Source organism: Solanum tuberosum, unplaced genomic scaffold (genome assembly GCF_000226075.1).
Source record: "Solanum tuberosum cultivar DM 1-3 516 R44 unplaced genomic scaffold, SolTub_3.0 scf00185, whole genome shotgun sequence".
In the NCBI taxonomy this organism is placed as follows: Eukaryota; Viridiplantae; Streptophyta; class Magnoliopsida; order Solanales; family Solanaceae; genus Solanum; species Solanum tuberosum.
In genome coordinates this window covers 798,986-820,847 of record NW_006239122.1, presented here as the reverse complement: position 1 = coordinate 820,847, position 21,862 = coordinate 798,986, and the positions used below count along the sequence as shown (strand labels likewise).

General features: G+C 32.7%; 3 protein-coding genes across 5 annotated transcripts; 1 reads left to right on the top strand and 2 right to left on the bottom strand.

Moving 5' to 3' along the window:
• The first annotated feature begins 3,843 nt into the window (after positions 1–3,843).
• LOC102590020 (uncharacterized) lies at positions 3,844–5,952 on the top strand. Its single transcript, XM_006355297.2, has 2 exons — positions 3,844–3,980; positions 5,231–5,952. Exons 1-2 carry the CDS (start codon positions 3,894–3,896, stop codon positions 5,723–5,725), a joined length of 582 nt encoding a protein of 193 aa, XP_006355359.1. The 5' UTR covers positions 3,844–3,893; the 3' UTR covers positions 5,726–5,952.
• Positions 5,953–8,973: 3,021 nt separating this feature from the next.
• LOC102589469 (TPR repeat-containing thioredoxin TTL4-like) lies at positions 8,974–12,629 on the bottom strand. 2 transcript variants are annotated; one of them, XM_015312321.1, is made up of 5 exons: positions 11,232–12,629; positions 10,954–11,149; positions 10,685–10,860; positions 9,745–10,078; positions 8,974–9,537 (listed from the first exon to the last, which is right to left on the bottom strand). In XM_015312321.1, the coding sequence occupies exons 1-5, from the start codon at positions 12,209–12,211 to the stop codon at positions 9,424–9,426; spliced, it is 1,800 nt and encodes a 599-aa protein (XP_015167807.1). In that variant the 5' UTR covers positions 12,212–12,629; the 3' UTR covers positions 8,974–9,423. The 2 variants fall into 2 exon arrangements, with proteins under 2 accessions (XP_015167807.1, XP_006355357.1); XM_006355295.2 differs by having other exon boundaries at positions 10,685–10,857; positions 11,232–12,628.
• Positions 12,630–14,402: 1,773 nt separating this feature from the next.
• LOC102589143 (protein SCO1 homolog 2, mitochondrial) lies at positions 14,403–21,401 on the bottom strand. Of its 2 annotated transcripts, none has more exons than XM_015312320.1 (8): positions 21,089–21,401; positions 18,899–19,016; positions 18,700–18,778; positions 17,922–18,122; positions 17,717–17,809; positions 17,388–17,520; positions 17,106–17,258; positions 14,403–14,919 (listed from the first exon to the last, which is right to left on the bottom strand). In XM_015312320.1, exons 1-7 carry the CDS (start codon positions 21,157–21,159, stop codon positions 17,150–17,152), a joined length of 804 nt encoding a protein of 267 aa, XP_015167806.1. In that variant the 5' UTR covers positions 21,160–21,401; the 3' UTR covers positions 14,403–14,919; positions 17,106–17,149. The 2 variants fall into 2 exon arrangements, with proteins under 2 accessions (XP_015167806.1, XP_006355356.1); XM_006355294.2 differs by having other exon boundaries at positions 17,125–17,258.
• Between the last annotated feature and the right edge of the window lie 461 nt (positions 21,402–21,862).

Genomic DNA, 21,862 nt, shown 5'->3' with positions numbered 1-21,862 from the left:
TAATTTGACCGTTGAACCGGACCGGAACCGGTTCTTACCGGACCGGATCAACCGGATAAAAATCCGGGTTCCGTTTCGGTACCGGTTCCGGTACCTATAAGACCGGTTCCTTACCGGTTCAACCGGTACCGGTCTTACCGGTACGGGAACCGGACCGGAACCGGACCGGACCGGGCAAAAACCGGTCCGTTTGCCACTCTTAGGTGGGCTACAAGGTATCAAATGAAAGGTCTTGGATTCCTCTTTCCAAAACCACCGAGTTTGCTAAATTTTGAGCTCGTATGAGGGAGATATCCCCGTTTGAAGTAGATCTGTCCAAAAAAGGAAAGTTACCCGAAAATAGCAAGGGGTATTTTGGTCTTTTCCTTACCTAATTAGATTTAATTCATTTTTAGTAAGTTTTTAAGGGTCTAATCCGATTAGTTTCAGTTTATAATCCTAATATATGCCTAGGGTTTTAGTTGAGAGTTCAAGAAGAGAAAAGAAGAGAAAAAAAGGAGAAAAGACTAAAGCATCAAGGCGTTCATCGAGGTTCTTGAGTTTTATTGTGGATTTTCGCCATGGGTTTGATCCCTAAGAGGTATGTAGGCTTCCATAGTGTTGGGTTTGTTCACCCACACGCCAATCATGTTAATTTCAGCGTTAAATTCGTTCTAGAAAGATGAAGAATTGATGTTCTTGAATTGTGTTCTTGAAATTGGCTTTCGTCTTGAGTTAAGATGAGATTGATGAGTTCTTGAGGAAATCGTGTCGATTTTAGAGTTGTGTTTGATTAGATTCTTGTGTACATGTATTGTGTGTCTGAATCTAAAGAGAAATTGAGAAAAAGAATTAAATTTAGGCAAATTGGGGTTAGAAAATGAGTAAGAAAAGTCGGGCAGAAAATAAGTATCAGGTCCGCGTCGCGGACCTATTCCTTAGAAGTGATATTTTTTTCTCCGCGATTCCACTGTTTCAAAAATTATTTCGACAAAACATTATAATTCATCTCCGTGTCGCGGACTTGCTCCCAAATCAATGTTTTTCAACCATTTCTCATGATTAACTATCTAAAACACTTTTAATCATCACAATATCTTTCCTACCACAAATCATAACCTTGAATTCATAATTCAAATTCAAGGTAAATCTAAGAGTTAAGTCTTAAGAGTTCTTTCGAACATTTTCAGGAAAGTCCCTTTGAGTCTTTTTGAGGAGTCTTCTACAATTGCTAACAACTTGTTTTATACTCGATCAAGTGAGTATGATAATGAGTAGAATGTATTCATGAGTCTACTTTATCATCACGAGATCTTTCATATTATGAACCATAACTCTTGAATTCATAATTTACATTCAAGAGAGAGTTAAGAGTAGAGTTCAAGAAAGTCTTTGAGTTAAATTGTGGATCCTTTGAGATCAACTATCGATTTGAGCTGAGTTTTGAGAAAGTAAGTATGAGAATGAGAAGAGTCGTATACATGAGTTTCATATCGTTATGTAGACCCTTGAGTCAAGTCGTTCATGCCCATAACTTCTGCATGAACTCCATAAGTTGAAGTATCTTTGAGAGGAGTAGTATCTTCAAGTTCTAAGTCTTGTGTATTGAGTTCCTAACCCTTTTTAGATTATATTCCTAATCATGAGACTATTACACGTTACCTATGAAGTCCTTGAGTTGAATAGTTCATCCCATAATTCCACATGAACTCTATAAGTCGAGCAGTCTGGAGATGAAAAGTATTTTTGAGTCCTTGAGTTGAGTAGTTCATGTCCATAATTTTGCATGAACCCTATGAGTTGAGCATTCTTGAAATAAGTAGTATCATTGAAGTTCTTGAGTTCTGAGTTGTTGAGTTTCGAGTATTGAGTTCTATGTATGGTTATTGAAAATCTTGAATTAAGTCGTTCACGTCCATAATTAGGCATGAACCTTATTTTGAGAAGTCTTTTACAATTTTTCTAAACTTATTTTAAGACTTGAGCACTTGAGTTGAGAAATAGTAGAGTTGAGTTCATTTCTTTAAATAATATATGGGAACTAAGTATTCCCAAGAGTAAATGTTTTCACATTTAAAAGAGGAGGAAACTGAGATTTCCAAAAGAGTTTTGAGCAGTTTGAGTAACATCTCTTTTAAGAGAAAGATTTTGAGTAATAATCTCAAACCACAGAAAGGGTTATGTTTTTAAACATATGAGCTGAGTATATTTTGAAAGTAGTATTGAGTACCGATATGGGGACGAGTTCAGATAACTCAAGTCTCCATAAACCATGTAGGCAACGTGGATAGAAATGATCATACTTTTTAGATGATTCCTTAATGATTTTAGCATAGACTAGTGGATCCACTTAGTTGACAGGTTCTATACCCCGGCAAAGTATAGGACAGTTCTGGCAGCGTGGGTGAGACGTTGTATCATCACATAGCTCATAATGATAGTTATCAGTTAGAGAATCTCCTACAGAGTTATTTTGTATTTTTATATACACACCGAATATTATTGTATTTTTTCAATACATTGAGTTGTTATCTACAGTTTTACAGCTTTCCATATATATTGTATCTTTTATTGTTGCTTTATCTTTGAGTATCATGAGTTGAGTATCTTAAGTTGAGTATCATATATTTGAGTTGAGTATCTTATTCTTGAGTTGAGTTGAGTCGATTAAGTTGAGAAGAGGTAAGTATGTTTCCTTTTTATCAAGTTCAAGCTTATATTCATGCTTTAGAATTCCCCTTACATGCCACGTACTGAGCCATTTGACCTGCATCGTTTCATGATGCAGATACAAGTATTCAGAGTCATCAACATGAGCTTCGTTGATACAACATGGAGTTCGAGTTAGCTATGGTGAGTCTCCTTGCTTCCGGAGGATTTCATTTACTTTTCAGTTTTGTCAGGATGTCGTGGGTCTTGTCCTAACTTCCATCTTTGTCATTTAGAGGCTTCATAGATAGACAGTAGAGTTTGAGAAGTTTGTTTCATTTATCTTGTTAAATGTTTTAAAGACTTGAGTTGCCTAGTTTTGGCTAGTTGATTATACAATTATATTCTGAGTTAATTATTTTAGTTTCAATGAATTTTACTATGTTTTAAGTTTTGTATGCTTGAGTTAGTCTTCCGCTTGTAGTCAGCCAGGATGACGGTTCGCTTGGGGACCAGCAATGGTTCTCGAGTGCCGGTCACGTCCAGGGTGTAGGCTCGGATCATGACAGTAATGATACGATTATAAATTTTGTTTATATATGAAATAAATAGCTAGTAGATATATGTGTGGAATTATTTTTTACAAAATATAAATGTGTAGGTCAATTTTTATATTTTTGAAAAATCTCAAATCATGATATGAAATTTTCAAATGATGATCTTTTAGAATATGGAATTCCATTACATGATATGAAATCATGAAATGAAATCAGCTTAAAATTAGTTATCTAAATTTTATTTCACAATTTCATATCGTGATTTGATATCAATTGGCACACCAATTAAAACCATGGAAAACACGAGACTTCAGTTAGTACATTACTTTGAACTTCTACCTACCATGTGCTAATAGGTGTATGACAATGGAGATTTTTTATATAAATTTATATTCAATGGTGTTCTCATATACAGTGAATTGAATATCCTCCGTAGAAAGATTGTATCGTTCAAAAATTATTTTCATTCATATATATTAAATTTTAAATACTCTTAATGAAATTTTTTATTTCACTATTATTTTTAAATTTTAATAAAAAAACATAATTTTTTTTAAGAATAATATAAAAGACTAAAAAACCATTACTCCCAAAAAAAAGAGAAAATTGAAAATAGAATTGTAAAAATATTATAAGGTCCCATCAATTAAAGCTTGATGTGATCTATAAATTGAACTGGTTGCATATTCAAGAGAGGAAGAAAAAGCCATGGGAGTAATAGCTCAACTCAACTATTTTTGGTTCAATCTCTTTATACTCTTTTTTTGTTTCTCCATCTCCTCCATTTATGGATCTGTAAGTTACTCTTCTCATACTCTTGCTCATTACTCTATTACTATTGTATTTTTTATAATCAGTTTTATTTTCGTTCTATATATTTTAGGTTGATTAAACACCCAATTTAGGAATTTAAAGAAATTTTTAGAATGTTAAATAAGTATTATGTTCCCTTTGTTTTCAATTCTTTATCTTAATTTTTTTAGTTTATTTGAAAAATAATATATTTTTTTCTTTTTTAATAATTTTTTAATTTTGACTTTTCATATGACATTTTTAATACACAAAATAAGAAAAAAACATTTTGTTACATTCTTTATATATTTAGTTAACAAATTGAAATAAATAGAATAATATATTAGAAATATATTTTAAAATGAGAATATTAAAATTAAAAATTTACTATAAATAAAAATAATGTTTTAAACCCAATTTAATAGGAGTAAAAGATATAAAATAAATTGAGTGGGTGGTGTATTTAGCACGTATTTCTTTTGGCAACCGACTCCTTAGCTTTGTTCCAATTCATAGGATATAATTTAAATTTCGAGAGTTAAATAAGATTTTTATTTTAGAATCAAAATGTCTTTGATGGCTATTTATTTATATGTCCTTTTAAGTATGATAAATTGTTAATTTTTATAATTTATAATACATTTTATGTATTAAATACATAAATTATCTTTGAAAACTTTAAACATATTATGGCAGAATGGTGGACTACAATTAAAAAAAGGTTTATTTTTTCTTATGAAATGGGACATAGTAAGTATATATTTTTATATTTAATAAAATATTTTATAGAGTACTCCATATGTTTGGGGTTCACAATTGGTTGGGTTGTGCCAAATTTAGATGAGTCATAATAGGTTAAGTCAACAATCGGGTTAAGATCTAATCCAATTCAAATTTGTTTGGTCAAAATGGTTGGATTAAAATGGATTACATTATGGATCAAGACTCAATTCAATCCAATTTCTACTAAGTTTAATTGTTTTATTTGTTCTTTTAAACTATTAAGTATTTAATAAAAAAAAAATCTTATTAAGACTATATACAACATATCAAATTGAAAAAGAGGTTTTTTAAAAATATTTTGACAAGATTTTTTATAAGCCAATTTAGGATTACATATCTATCCAATTTTTAATTGGTTGAAATGGCGGATCAATAATCCAACCAAACTTAAACGAATTGGATGGGATGAATTTGATTTTGCCGCCCTTACATATGTCTCATTTCTAATTTTTTGTTTTTCTAAATTGCAGGAAGACGATTGTGTGTACACAGTTTACGTTCGAACCAGTTCAAAAATAAAAGCTGGAACCGATTCAATCATCAGCTTGACTCTCTACAATGCAAACGGGTATGGTATTCGAATCAATAACTTGGAAGCTTGGGGCGGGCTTATGGGCCCGGGTTACAACTATTTCGAGAGAGGAAACTTAGACATTTTCAGTGGCCGAGGCCCATGTTTAAATGGGCCGATCTGTAAGATGAACTTGACTTCCGATGGAACAGGCTCCGGCCATGGATGGTACTGTAACTACGTCGAAGTCACCGTCACCGGAGTCCATAGAGAATGCGATCAACAGAATTTCAAAGTGGAGCAGTGGATCGCGACTGATCATTCACCTTATCAGCTCACTTTCATCAAAGATCTATGTAAGAAGACTAAGTCCGGTGAGAATTTGCCTCTCTCCGGTGAGGATCTGCCTGTTTCCGGTGAGAATTTACCTGTTTTCGATGTTGCTGTGATGTGATCTATCGATCATTTATTGGGCTTTGATTGGGCCTGAGCCCATATTTTATTACTGAACTGTGAATTTAATAAGGGGCAGAAAAGACAATTGGTAAGGGGGTTCAATGTTGCTAATTGCTATGATGTTTATTGTTTTCGAGATGTAGTAGTGCTTTAGTATTAGTAGAGAAGACATTATATTTTATTTAATGAATAATAAGGTCCAATATATACTATCATGATTCATGAGGGGCGGAGATAGCAAAAGTCGAGGGGGATCCATCCGAATTTACTTTAATAGAATGTACAATCGTTTGTATACGATTAAAATTAGTTTTTATATATAGTAGATATTGAATTTCTCGTTTAATCTTTGTTTCTTTTAGTGAAAATGATTCCACCACTACTATCATGAATACTACACTTTGGAAAAATAAAAGTTATTGCATATTGCTTATGCTATATGAACAAAAACATGCTGCAAAATTATCACTAATAAGTCTAGATTTCGTGTGGTTTAACTTAGAACTGGCGATGTATAATGGCTAGAAAGGATAAAGTTTATAATGCTACTGAGGTTTAAGTTTGCCTCCGAACATATATATAAAAGTATATGACAAAAAATGTCCTTTATTTTTTATACTTCAAAAATAGTTCATTCCCTTCTTTTAAATTGAGGATATATAAGAAACAATCCTCTATTTTATAAATGTAGAAATAAAAAAAAAAATTGCTTATATTTGATCATTTTCCAATCCACTTAAAAAGGGGAAAATTCATTGAGTATACTATTATTGTTCTAAAATAGTAGTTGGTCAAATATACTATGAGTAATTTCAATTCTTTAAATTATCAAAATTGGTCATTTTTGTGTTTATCAAATATTTAACAACTTCTGATCGAACAAACCAGTGAAACACTTTTTTGAGTCTCCACTTGAGAGTTTTCTAAGTTACCAAACCTCCAATTTTAGGTTGATTTTTGCCAAAAAAAATATTTAACTCTTTTTAGTAGTGTATATATATTTTAAACTGAAACTAATAGCAATTATCATATTCAATCAACTGAACTACATCAATATTTATGTATACCATGAATATAAATGTTGAGATACAACCAATTTTATTTTCACTTTCATTCGGAGAACCATATCATGTATATCAAGATCATGCCATGTTAATTGTTATACATAATACATTTTTTTTTAATAAGTTAATGGTAGGCTAGCATATAGTTACCAGTGTTTTAAAAGGTGGGGCGTGAGGCGAGGCGTTTTATACAGTTGGGGGTGAGGCTTAAGCCTCGAGACACGGGGCACATATCTCATGTATATTCAATTTTATAATTTTATTACTAAGAGAATAAGCAAAGTAAAACTTTCAATGATTTTACAAATAAATTTTAATAAATAACTAATAATATAGAAAAAATATTATAATTATCATTTGAGAAAAGGTATTAATAACCAATAATATAGAAAAATATATTATAATTACAACTAATAATAATTGCCAAAATAATATTTAAAATTAAATCATCACCCATCTTCACATTAACTAGTCTTTTAACCCTTAATTAATATTTCCACTGATTATTGTTTATATATTTTAAAGAAGAATGATAAAAAGTGTAAAAATAATGACAAAAAATGAATAAAGTTGTTTCAAAAACATAGTGCTATGAAAGCTCTATCCTATTAATTTCAAACACGATTATCTAAAAAATTATTTATAACAATGTCATTTTCTATGACAATTTATTTATACATATTAGAAAAAATCACTGCAACCTGAAAAAACATGAAAATACAAAATATAGATACCATTACACCATTTGCTGTTGCGATACTAAACTTTCATGAGGACCTATTACCTCCCTAGACTATTTAATACCGTATTTTTTACCCCCTGAACTATTTAATAGTGTATTTTAAAGGTATATATGTGTCCACGTGGACACATTACTATTTATAATTTTGCATTATTTTTTATATCCATGTGGACAAATATATATGTTTAAAATACGGTATTAAATAGTCTAGGGAGGTAATAGGTCCTCATGAAAGTTTAGTATCGCAACAGCAAATCCGACCAAAGTTGGAGTATTTTTCAGACCCTTATCCCAAAAAAATTTAACATCCGAAGCGTACATTTTTACGTCAAGGACTTACGTTTTTACGCTCAGAACTTATGTCCAATAAATCTACACCTACAATTTGCACCTCAAAGCATTTTTAATACGCCCTACCCCAAAACTCACCCCAAAAACAGTTTTGAAAATACTGATAAAATTACTCAATTTTCTCTAGTAAAGAAAGTCATTTTCAACCTACACACACTATAGTAAATGGATACGAAATTAGGTGGAGGGACCAAAAGATTATATATCATTAATTTTTCTACTTAATAATTATTCATCTCGATCATGCCATCTGGTTGATGATTAAAGGACCCAAGTTTAGAGAAAAAATACTTATAGATTAGTCACTCTACAAAATCTAGAAACAGCCTTAACCTAGCTGTGATGCACTTTAATTAATACAATTTTTAAAGGACCCCATATTTTATGGAGTAATGATTGTTACGAATTTCATTTCCTTTTAATAAACTTTCAAGCAAGAAATGCAGAGTGAAATGCCAAGATATGTACTCCCTCCGTCCCATTTTATGTGGCAACATTTGACCGGGCACGGAGTTTAAGAAATAGATAAAGACTTTGAAATGTTTACCAAATTGCCCTTAAAAAAATAGACTTATTTTTCTCTCTTCTAATAAATGTATTGGAGTACTCTTTTCAAGATTAAGTGGGACCAACAAGGATAAAAGAGGAATTGTACCTTTAAATACTTACCAAATAAGGAAATGTTGCCACATAAAATGGGACGGAGGGAGTAGTATATATCTTTTACTTCCGCGTCTTAAAATACTTGTCATCATTATTAAAAAATTGTTTCAAAACATTTATCGTTATACAAGTTTAAGACAGATTAATTATTATTTCCTCATTCATTCTTAGTAGAAATTGTTTTAACACTATTAATACCTCAATTATGGCATATAAATAGACTAAATATTTAATAAATAAAGATTATATCTTAAGATATAAATAAGGATAAAATAGTCAAACACCCTTTCTGAGTAGTATTTTCTTAAGAAGCGTGTAAATGAAAAACATAGTAAGTATTTTGAGACTGATAGAGTAGTTTTTATTTTTGTGAGTGAGGGAGAAGAAAAAACAAGGCAAAATGGAGAAAAAGTCAGGAAAACCATGTTAAACAAACTAATTACATATTAAGAAAATGCAACAAATGTAAAAGAATTGTTCTCATTCACTAAAAATTCATAGTGCTTTAATTTTTTGTTTCCAAAGCACCCTAATGAATTCCTTTCTTTAATTCTTTTTCTTTTTTTTTTCCTAAAGAGATGAGCCAATATAGCCTACCAAATCCTATTTTCTAACTCATGCCTCTTAATCTTTTGATCTTTCTCCCATTATCTCTTTTCTTTGTTCCCTAAAAGACCTTTATAAATCCTTCTCTTAACCCCTTCCCTACCACTTTTTTCTATATTTGACCCTTTTGTTTCCTTTTATGGAGGGATTGGAATTGAACAAACAAGTGATGATACAATTCAAATTAATTTGTTATGGAGATTGACAAATTAATGACAACCATAAATGTCATTGGTGGTGTTCATGCTCTTCATGTCTTTGAAAAATTCCTCATTTTTTGAGTTGTTGTTGAGCATCCTTAATCATTTGTCCCACATCCTCATTTTCTGGTGTCTCCTTTATCAACACTTCACATTCTTGTATGCATGCTTCCCATTTTCCCATCTAGTATATCACACACAAAATCTTCAATTATATCAATCAAAGAAAAAAAAATCAAATAAATGTTATTTTTAATACACTAAATAAAACACTGCAAAAGAAATAATCTGAAACATAACTAATGTAAGCATAACTGATATCAGCATTACTAATATTAACATTATCAATACACCATATTCGTATCAAAGCATAAGGAAAATGAAAAGTTACCTTAAAGTAACAATCAGCCTTCCTCAACCTAGCTTTGGTGAAAGATGGTCTAACATTAAGGGCAGTATTGCAATCCTCAAGTGATTTCTCAAATTGGCCAAGTTTTGACCTGCAAGCTGCTCTGTTGCACAATAAAACTGAGTTGTGTGGATCATGCTCTAGTCCTACACCATAAGCAACACTAGCATCTCCATATTTTCCACCTTTAAACAACTCATTTCCCTTTGTTCTAGCACTTGCTACTGCCTTTGTTCTCCTAACTATCATGTTCACTTCCTTGTTGTTCCCATCTAGTTGGGATGCTCGTTGAGCTGCTGCTAGGGCATCGTCAATCCTATCATATAACAATCATAATAAGTTGATAGTAACGATGGAAATATAATGTCATGTTTAGTTGATTGGAATATGGCATATACATATTTAGAGCATTCGTATGACCGAGTTCAATTAGTTTGAAATTGAGACATACTTTATTGATTGAGTCTGTTATTTTGTATTTTATGTAAGACGATATGACTGATTGAGACGCATTATTTTGTAATTTATTGTCCATAGAAGGAATATTAAATAAGCAATGTCTTGAAAACCTTGTAAATCAATACTTAGGTTTTTAAACTACTCGTGTTGGCAAGCATGAATATTGATTGAGGGTGATTTACATATGTCAAATTGAACCTACAACTACCAAATACATACTCAAGTACTCTTCTTTTTGGTTTCTCTTTTCTCCTACACATAATTCTCCTTTTGAGTTGTTAGCTAAACCAAACATTTTATTTGTTAGACAATAATCCAATACTAATTAAGTCTTTACTTTCTGTCCTAATATTGGTTATTGGCATCTTTAGGACCACAACTGCGACCTAGATTGAATACAATTTTTTATTAAAGGGTGGAGGTGTGAAATGTTGAATAGTTTGAAATCTGAGAACTAACTAACCTGCCAGCAGCCATGTCAACTTGAGCTTGAATGACTAACAAGCCTGCATTGCCAATAGGGCCAAAGAACTTTATACATTCATCGATATCAAAATTCGGACCATTCTTCAGAGTTTGATCTGCTTCATGGTATCTATGGAGCTTCACCAACGCCTCCGCTTTCAAAGCAAATATCTTCTTTTTTTTTATCGATAGACAACAAAAAATATTTAGCTCATGACACTAAAGAAAAGAACAAATTCTTATGGTTTAATGAGTAAGATAGTTAACCTGTGATGCAGAATCTGCACCAGCCGATATGGCGAGGGCAGATTCTTTAAGAAGAGTGTTCCAATCTCTTTGCCTCTTCGCCTCAGTACACTTGTTGAGATGAATTTGGATAGTTTTAGACTTTGTCACAACATCAGGATCAGCTTCTGATGCGGCTTGTTTGTAATGGTACATAGCTTTCTCTGTGTCTCCTAATCTAAATACGAAAACAATAGTCATTTCAACAATTGTAATAGTAATTCATGACGAAATGAATAGTATTATTTTTTTACATTTACCTGACACATAGGGTGGCCAAACGATTATGAGCTCTTTGATAATGAGGATCAATTGATATAGCTTCTCTGCACTCAAAAACAGCTTGAAGAAGCCTTCCTAAAGCAGTCAAAGCAGCGGATTTGTTGCTTCTATAAGAAGCCTTATTAGGATCAATTGAAATTGCAGCATCATACAAAGCTAAAGCCTCAGCAAATCTTCCATTCTTGTAATCCTCATTTCCAAGAATCTTCAATTGCTCAGGGTCCATTCTTGTGGATAAAGCGCGACAAAGGGAAACAGAGCCCCCTGTTTTCCCCTGCTCTTGATCACCCTTTTTCTTTACCACATTACCCATAACACTCGTAGGATATTTCCCATTCTGAGATGGTTGTTGTGGTGGTTCTTCTTTAGCCGTTCTTGGTAAATAATCAAGAACATGATTAGCTGTTGAAGTTGTTGTAGCACCAGTACCATTGCCCCCACCTTGCTGCCTTATGTTACCCAAATTACCAAACAACATCACGTTGCTAGACGATGCACGGACTAATGTATTAGCTCCCTTTGATCTTTGATGATCTTGTATCATGTTTTCAAGCTCCCCTGATAGCCCCATTGATGGCGGAGCTACTTTTCTTCCTTGATTATTATACCCTTGTTGTACCCCTTGACCATTATTTTTCTGCTGATTATAAACAGGTGCAGCACCTTGCAAATTACCCTTATTCGCAGCTACCTTGGATTGATTTTGATTAGGTCTTGGTATGATCCTATCAGCTTGTTTCTCGTTGTCACGATTGTCTAAAAAAGCCTCGTTGGATCCATTACGATGCTTTTTAGAATTTTGAGTACTAGAAGATCGAGTTAAATTGTTAACATTATTGGAATTTGGCATTGGAAGCGAACCTGTTGATGTTGATCTTTTTGTCCACATATTTTTCCTTCCAAAAACCGCGTTCAACAGGCCACAACCCGTTTTCCTTTCATCAGAAGCGTCTCCCATTATTAATTAAATGGATAGTTGAGATATGAAATTCTTCTGATGATCAACAAATGTGGCACCACATGAAATTTAGTACTTATCAAAGGAGCTTCTTATGTAAGAAATAAGACTTGTAGGCCAAGTTAAAAAAATAGATAACTCACCAAGAAAATTAAGGACCCATAATGTACAAAAACAAGATGTTACATTTAATGAAATTGGTTGTGTGAAAAATGGTAACTGCCCCAAGGAGAAGAGTACATAATTGTCATATTCTATGTATCTTTAGAATATCTTTTTCTTGTTTCTTTTTTTAGTGTTTGTTTCTCTCTCTTTCTGTTGGCAATGAAATGATTGCATCAAGAAGAGAAATGGAATGTGAAAATTGATCAGAGAGGGAAGAAATAAGAAGAAATGGGGGTAAATGACACAAAAATAATACTAGTAATGATGAATGTATGCAAAAGGGATTTTTTTCAACTCCTTTTCTTTTACTTTTTTCTGCTTTTCTATTTGGTTAAAATTAATTAATTTTTTTTTTTTTTTTTTTTTTTTGGTGTTGGTTTGGTGTTTGTGGTGTAATAAGGGAGACCAAAAGACTCGGTCATGGAACAAAGGAGCATCTCAAGATATTTAGAGGAATAAAACTATTTAGTGTTGGCAGAATCTTTTATTTCATTATTTTTTATTTTCTCTTCTTTTTTTTTCTACTATTTTTTTTAAATCTTTTTTGAACAAAGTCAAATTAAGGAGAGGAGTTCACGTAGGAGACTTTGAGCAGCTCACGTATGGCTGCCAGCTGTTTTCTAATTCTAAGGGTTTTGGAGATGGTCCACATACCTACTCTTGCTTTATTTTTCCATTGTTTTAGTAGAGCGGTTTAAAATCGAACTGAAGTCGAAATTAAAATTGAAAAATATATGTTGATTTATCGTTGATAATGATTTTGACTTTTTATATTAGATTGTCGATTTTTGACGATCTGAGATTTTTTTAAAGGATTAACTGATAATTCGATAGTAAATTAATAAATTGTATTTATACATTTGGTATACAAAGTCCTTGACTTAAGTTTAGTTTCATTCTTTCAAATTTGACTATCTCAAGCTCTCGATTATTCTATAATATGTTGATGTTTATGTAATATGTCAGCCCATGTGCATGATTCATTTGGTTTGTCACCTTGTTTCTAAGTAATCTTCAATGATTTTTTTGTGTGTTAAATCTTAACGGTTAAATCAATAATCGAATCGGTAACGATCAATAATCGATAAACTAATATCTTAATGGTCTACTTCTATAATGGTTTAGCATGTAATGATTCTATAATGATTTAGCATGTCTACAAACCGATACAAATAAGTCGAATCGATAAACTTCAAAACTGAACGAACCAACCAATATGCAACCCTAGTCTTACATTGTCTAAGTAAGGAAAAAAAAAGGTTTATTACATCATTCTTGAACTTGTCAGTAAAATCTTTTTCTGATTGAGCATCTAATCATATGATAAAATGTTTCTATTAGACTTTCTGATTTGAACTTATATAAAAGTTTCAGTATGTGTTCTCAAAGGCTTATTATATAGATAGGTTAATCATTTAACATAGTGATCTCCTTCAATTAAGCATGATTAACATCAATAAAACGTAAAATCTTGAGTTTATCTCAATTGATGTATATAACTAATAGAGGCAATGTATATTATGTGGTTAATAGTTACTTTATAGAAACTTGAGAACACACAAAAATGTTTAATAAACACACTTTATCATGTGTTCAAAAGCTTAATTTAATAAATCATAATTTGAATGTCTAAATCCATTTCACTGATAAGTTTAATGAATTGTTGAATTATTAAACCAAAAAGAAAATAGTAATATTGTCACCGTTTCCCATCCACGAACTTCTTTGTGTCTTCCTTAATGTAAATGTCTGTAAGTGGACTTTTAAGCCTTGAAGTACCAATAACCATGCATGCACTCTTTGAGAATTGATCAATATAATTTATAATGTAAAGTTTCAGCACTAGTTTCTAATTTATTTATATATAGATAGAAAATTAATATACTAAAAAACTACATACTACATTAAATTTTTTATAAATCACAAGTTCACAACTTCATGTATTTGAAAAATAGTTTTTTTTTTTTAAAAGTCAAATATAGAATTATCAACTTTGGATTGAGCACATCAATTTAGAAACTCAAAATTCAACTCCTTAGTCTCTTTTTTGAACTCGTCTGCATGTTTTTTAACAATGCCTAAATTACATTTTCTTGGTTTCACTTCTCCTAAGAGAAAAGTAAGTAGCTATATAGTCAACAATGAGGTTGAAATTCAAGAAGTTACCCTTCTTCAGTTAATGTTTTCAAACTTGACTGAGTCTTATATCCAATTAATTATAGAATGAAACTTTTGCTAGGCAACCAAACAGTCACCTACTTTGTATTACCCACCGACCAGGTCCAAATTCATTAAGCCCAGACAAGAAAAAAGGTGGCAAAAAGTATCAGAACCAATTTGCTAAAAACTGAAGATATTGCTAGTTTTCTTCTCTCTTTTTTTCCAAGCCTCTGACCATCTAAGCATCAGAGAAATTTCTCTTCAAAACTTTTTCTGAACTAGTAAATTGTTGAGAGATGACTAGCCCATCTAATCGAACTCAGCTGCTACAAAGGTCCTTAAATGGCCACGACAACAGGCAAAAATTGAACGTCTGGCTCCACCTATTAGGGGACATGTAAATGTCAGATGTAAGAAAGGTTTCATACAAGCATGAGAACCTATTAAGGGGCATGAAAATGTCAATTGTGAGAATGCAACCTTAAACACTCACTTATTGAGTATTTGAACATAGCAACTCCAAATAGAGCGAAATGAATTACAGGATTCATCTAATAGATCCGCCTCGCATTCAATAAAACGGGGATAGAACATGAGAAACCAAAGTTAAAATTCTAGGTAAAAAAACCAAGTAATTTCTTTCTCATCTTCTAAACCTTGGTAGAAAGAGTACCCGCTACTTGTACTAGCTAAAAAGTAGCAGATATCTTGTAGCAGAAGTTCCCAGGTACTGAAGGTAGGAATTTTACCCATCCCAATAATTCTTAAGACAGAACTAATGGTTTACAACACACTTCATGCATGTGTACTGTACTTGACATAATAGTTAAGCAGAGTATCAGCTTATAAGCTCAGCACAAATCAACCTAGTAATGTTCTCCGGCTATAAGTCGCAAGCTATTTTTACACACTAGGGTACTGTACCTGATACTGCTCATACACTAAGGGGTCGTTTAGTTGGATTCATTAAAAAAAACAATCTCCACATAAAACCCCACATAATAAATACAATGTTTCATTACTTGTTTTCTTTTCCTCATAACTGATACTTGCATAAGTGGTGCGGGAATCTATGTATTAATATGTAGGACAGAACGTGAAATAAGAATGCAGGTATTAGTAGTAACACCTGGATTAAAACAAGACAAAACTAACCCTCATATAAAATAGCAAAAAAACTTATATTTGTTTAAGAAGATAGCACATATATCAATTATACACTACTAATTTGTAATATATCAACTAAACATCATACAAGAAATAATCTACGTGTTATAATCCCTACACTACTAATCCTTGCATAACATGTTCTAAACCCATGGCCCCCAAAATCTGACTAGTTATTCAAAATCTCTCAAGATGCTGATACAAGGTGATAAAAGTTTAGGATGGAGCAAACAAAAGAGAATAAAAAAGTACATACAATGTTCTATGATAGCAAAAGAACTAAGGATGGCTCCTTTCTAATACTTTAGTACTTCTTTTATTAAGTTACTCTGCATCAAACTCTTAATCAATCTGTAGCTGACATTCATTCTGCAGCCAACTCTTTTTCTATTCTTTCCATTTGATACGCTAAACCCCAAGGCCAGACCCCACTCAACTTAGAAGTCAGGAGTTATTCTTGACTTCTTTCCCCACTTGCTCCCTTGGTGACTGGGACCCCCCAACGTCAAGGTTTGAGGCGGACTGTCCTTTCCACTATATATGGCAGGAAGATGAAAGAAAAACATGTTCTACATACTAAAAGCTATCTGCTATAGCAATTTGATTAAGAAATGACAGATTTTCCGCAGCCAACATATCTGGGAACAATAAAACATTTGGGTGACATTTTTCATGTGATTTTTGCTACAAATATAAAATAGAAGTAAAACACATGGATCAACCTTTTTCCCAAACTATTTTAGAGTAAAATGTAATATTAGACTTGGGATTTAAACAAGACAATAAAGAAGCTGACATCATCATTATTTGGACAGAAAAGAATTTTAAAAAAAGCCCATTCCTATGTCTCTCATATGGGTTTTATAGTAGTAGTAGTTCTATAACCATACGTGACTTACTGGAGCCCTTTTAGAAATAATCTCTCATGAATTTATTGGTGTTACGTGTTTTTCTTGGCAGAAACAACTTTTGATAGAATCTACGTTATTTTCCATTTAGTGTGTTTTCATTATTGACAAAAATTTAGCAGGATTTCTGTCCCTATTTCACTGTCTTCATATTTCATAATATAATGTTTTTAGGGTCTTATGCAGATAAGTGAAATCCTTTTCATTTTTATACGACGGTGGGGTCTGTGCCAACTTGCACGCACCTCGACTATTCCCCTGGGTACCTGCTGCAGATAGCCATGGATTGGCCAAGAGGATGATAATACAACATTTAACAAAGAATTGGAGAAGATCTGTACATGAAAATGGTAGACAAACAAGGTTACTAGCACGTATATTTATTTTCTGTAATGAAGTTGTACATTTAGAACAAAAAAATGAACTATGACCCTTAGAAACCATTGAATAAAACATGATGATGAAGATATGTAAGGGTAATATAAGAACCTAACCTAAGTATGATGTACTTACTTCGCCAAATCCACTTCGAGTATTGCTATGTCTCAGCTTTCTTTAGCTCCTTAACTATTGCATCGGCCAGTTCCTCCCCACTGTATTCCACACCAAAGCATCTAACTACTTGCATATTTGGATTCACCAAATACCTATTACATCAATATACATCTGACTCTGTCAAATTGCTCTAGCGCAGGTAAAAGAAACTGAGAGTTTATTCTTCCATAGTTGTAAAGAGAGGGCTTCTTATTTGACAATATATAGGACTTGAGGCTTACATGTTGTGAGAAGATTCTACCAGATAATCATCTCCTTCTTCATCAACCTTCTTAAAGTAAACTCGGTATTCCTGTGCCATCTGTCTAACAGCAGCAACTGGTCCAGTTAATCCCATTATTCTTGGGTCAAACTCTGTGTTTCATGCAAATAAAATCAGCACAGCTTAAGTGTAGGAAATAAACATCAAATAAAAGGAGACAACTATAGGATTGAGCCTTTTCTCTTCAAGCCCACCCCCCGGTTGGGATCTCTTTCCACAATTCTTTCAACCAAGACATTCATTCCAGAACCTAGAGAGAGAAAGAGATCAGAGAAGCTAGATCCAGACCTTTAAGATAAGCTCGAAGTTGCGAAGGCGTATCACGTTGAGGATCAATTGTGACAAATACTGGGAGAATCTTATGATGATCCTGTTTTGAACCTTGTTTACATTAAGCAGAAAGGACCACAAAGCAAAAATAAAATAACAACATCAGCAACATAAGCCAGTAAATAAGAAAATATAATATCCATTCAAAGAACCCGAGTTGAACCTAGAATATCAGTAGTTTTAGCCATCTTTTGTACTTCTGCTGGACCAACATCAGGAGATGAAGTATAACCAAAGTAGAGAAGAACCCAGTTTCCCAGCAAGTTGCGCTCGGTAACCAAATGGCCTTCTGTATCAATCAAGCTGAATGGGCCGCCAATGATTGGCCCTTGAATTGCACTTCTTTCAAATTTCTCGCCTTGACCTGAAAGGCATGAAAGCTTTATATTGTGTACCAATCATTAATATTTATGGCACTACAAAACTATCAGAAAGTAAATGCACGTGGTACTTCAAAAAGAGCATGATTCAAGTGGACAAACATACCAACACTTTCTGATAAGGAAACATAAAAAGAGAGAAAATAGTCCAATAAACTAGAAAGATACCGAGACTGCCATAATAAGTCTATCAATGATCCAGTATGCGGCTATTTGGCTGCATGATAAGTAGGACTCAGGGAAGAAAATAATTTTAGTCTATAGTTCTGGACTTTTAGTAGATTAGAAGTTTAACAACCAAAAGAGGCTTTATCTCTTGTGCTCCATTATTAAACAAAAGCTGATAACCACTTTAAGTAAGGAGCTATGATCCAGCATATGGACTCAGCCATGTACCACTTCTTAATTCACTACACACCTACATCCTTAATTTGTTTCTTCATTTTTTGTTTCCATCTAAAGTATTAATTGCAGCATTCAAAAGCACATAATCCGCATTGAGGTGTATTTGTATTGAAAGACACATAAAGCTTTGCTTAAAATATATACCCAGAGCCCCACCTTTTGGAATTGCTCTCCTTTCATCAATATAACGAAGAAAAAGGAGCAGTCCACCGAATCCTCCCAAAGCAGCTCCAGGCTGCAAAGTAGAAATAAGATGAAGACAACTGAGATAACGGAGCCATAGACAACCGCACAGAGCACATGCAACAACAGTCACAAAACACATCAAAAGGAAAATGGAGTTCAAATGCAATACTAATATATAAGGTTTCCAAGATTTTGATGTTGATGGTCCAGTTAATAAAGGCGGATCATAAGTCTTTCTAGCAGACCTCATGCAGCTGGCTGAATGGAAGCGCTTAGGTGGGATAAACCTACACATGAAACAAGTAATCAGAAAAATTGCAGTGCACTCCATAATTTGAAACTGAAATGGTTTACTTTTATACTTCCTGTTCTACATGTATTTGAGTCGTTTCTTTTCTCTTTTCCCCCCATTTCTTTTTGAAAGGAGAAGGCAGTATCATTGAAAGCATCAGTGCGCACTTACAGGGCTTGATTTGCATCACCAATACATCATAACTTGTTTAGGAATAAAACTTGAAACGACTTGTTCCAATTGTAATTGAAGTGAATGTCTATAGAGAGTTCCTCTCTTCTTGCAAATTTTGGATTCTTTTGCCAGGATAATTGCAAGTAAATTCAAAATGAAAAAAAGAAATACGTCTTAAGTCCATACTAATCTCTCACAAGGTAATAATGCATTATGCATATCTCTCCTCATAGATACATTTTATGCATTCAAAATGGGCATTTTCTGTAGAAAATAGAAGTAAAAAAGCTCCATCTACACTCCCCTACTTTTAACACATCAAGCTCACAACAGTGGAAGTATCATCTACATTTCAATACTTTACTGTCACATGAAGCTGATGCTCTCTCGACTAACTAAAACTTTGGACAGGTATAACTGCAACTTTAGATGAGTCAAAAATCTTACAAAGCTGAATCTGATGGAGAGTAAATTTAAGAAATTCTCCACATCAAGCTTCTGAAGATTGGAAACTTACAGTTCTTTTTGACTTGCCGTGAAACAATCCTCTCCCCCTTCCCTTATAGCAACAAAAGACTGACGCTCCCCCAACTTAGCCTCTATGTGAGGCAGTAGTAATTATTTGCTACATTTTAGACTTATAAGTTTCTCCCTTATTTTCCTGATGGAAGTTGCTACTAGTCATTTACTCACCATCCTCCCAAGTGGGATTCCACTAGGTATGTTGTTGTTGCAAGTTACTACTAGTCTCTTACTCAAAATCAAATTTTGCTCATGATGGATCTTACAACCTTATAATTACAAAATGCCTAAGGGAGAAACTAGAAAGAGACAGTTGGCCACTATAAGAAGTACATAGTTACGGGTGAAAGTAAGAGTTGTTACGCATAAACTGAAACTTCACAAAGTTTCCTTCTAAGGGGACCTCCATGTCTCTTGGAGAAATCCATGAGCCACATAGCATGTTTAATCTATCTATCCAAGACAGCCTCCCCCTGCTACCAATTGAAACTCATGAACCCAAAACACCACAAGTAACACATTAGGTTAGACAAGTTTTAATTCTACAAGACCCCTTAACCAATGTTTATCAAAAGGAACTTTAGTAAGCCATGTTATAGCTGAAATCAGACATAAAAGCAACTTTGACGATAATGCCACCCACACTTCCACATTTCTAACAGTCATACAATTGGAATTTTAACCTAGATATTTCAAATTTTGCTTTATATTAAGTATCATCTATGCAAAGGTACTCTCAACATTATTATTTCTAGTATTCAAGTTTAAGGCAAAAGATATAACTAACTCCGCATCAACCATATTAAATGCAATAGAACACTAGAACCAGTGTGTTCATCAAAATTTGTTTCTCCTACTATTCAACCAAGCATCAATAACATCATAATTAGAGCTTTCACTAACATATTTTGTTCTCTCATAATGCTATTTCAATCCGTCCATTTATAAGAAAATATACCAATATTGTTTTCTCCAACTTCATTAGCAACTGGAAAGAAATTAGAAATGCTTCTTACTAAGGAGAAGTAGATCACTACAGTTTCATCTCTTCTTGCTTACTTCCCCCTTCCAACAACCAAACAGTTTGAGGTTCGTAAAGGGACGAATCTTCTCACATTTTTTTCTCAAAATCTAAGTAGATTAGTAACAAACCAACAGACTACACAGAATATTTGGAGGCAAAACACTACAAAAACCATATTTAAACAAAAGAATAACCAAACCAAACTATAAAATTTCCATAATACAGAAAAAAGTTATAGAAACACAAATTACCCATAAAAATCGAAACCATAAAAATTCAAGAAAACCAAAACCCATAAAATTTCAACAGTGTGTGATTGAGTATAGATTATAAAAAATGCACATTACCTTTCATATGTATTAAGGGTCTGTATAGAACGGTTCTTGATTGAATTTAAGAGAGACCTGTATACTTGCATTTTGCAAATAACTTGACAAATTATGTGAAGTAAACAAAAATGGGTATCTTAGAATTGGAACTTATGGGGTAACAAATTGCACTATTCTCTATACTAATATCTTCTTTTCTACTGAATATCAACTGCAAGGGTTATGGAAATCCTGCGAAGAAGGTGATGAGCAAAACGGCACCGTTTTGGACTTTTGCGCCAAGATCCTTTTGGGTGACTTTTCCCACAGGTATAGAGATAAATTTATTCTCTTACATATATTTTTTATTACATATTTCTTCATGTAAATTTTGAGGCGACTTAGTTCCCGCTTTGGATTTGTTTATGTTTAGGTGCTTTTAATTTTTAAATATTTTTTAAATTTTAGAGGTACTTGAAAAGGTTAAAAAGTTACTTTAATCCTTCGATTTTAGGTAAAAAAAAGATATAAAATAAATCAAAGGTCAAAAGTAGGATATCTTCTACTTGTAACTTTTAACTTATAAATTACTACTTTTTAAAAGTTCATTCAAACAAACCCTAATCTTTAACAATCTTCTAAAGTAGTTAAGCTTTAACTTTAAATTAAAAATTAAAAATAAATATTTATTTTAGTTTCTTGAAATATATACTACAAAAAGTAACTAATAAATTTATATAGATCACATATAATTTGACGTGGGCGTGACATTTTCACTTACCTGATGTTCCATCTCTACTTTATGAAATTCAA

Bases quoted from the DNA above. Each gene is read 5' to 3' on its own strand.
- LOC102589143 (XM_015312320.1), bottom strand. From the start codon at position 21,159: ATGCAAGTATACAGGTCTCTCTTAAATTCAATCAAGAACCGTTCTATA. The intron at 19,017-21,088 runs GTAATGTGCATT...TTTCATGTGTAG, and splicing joins ACCCTTAATACATATGAAAG to GTTTATCCCACCTAAGCGCT. The intron at 18,123-18,699 runs GTGGGGCTCTGG...CATGCCTTTCAG, and splicing joins AAGGAGAGCAATTCCAAAAG to GTCAAGGCGAGAAATTTGAA.
- LOC102590020 (XM_006355297.2), top strand. From the start codon at position 3,894: ATGGGAGTAATAGCTCAACTCAACTATTTTTGGTTCAATCTCTTTATA. The intron at 3,981-5,230 runs GTAAGTTACTCT...TCTAAATTGCAG, and splicing joins TCTCCTCCATTTATGGATCT to GAAGACGATTGTGTGTACAC.
- LOC102589469 (XM_015312321.1), bottom strand. From the start codon at position 12,211: ATGGGAGACGCTTCTGATGAAAGGAAAACGGGTTGTGGCCTGTTGAAC. The intron at 10,861-10,953 runs GTTAACTATCTT...ATAAAAAAAAAG, and splicing joins GTGCAGATTCTGCATCACAG to AAGATATTTGCTTTGAAAGC. The intron at 10,079-10,684 runs GTTAGTTAGTTC...GTTATATGATAG, and splicing joins GTTGACATGGCTGCTGGCAG to GATTGACGATGCCCTAGCAG.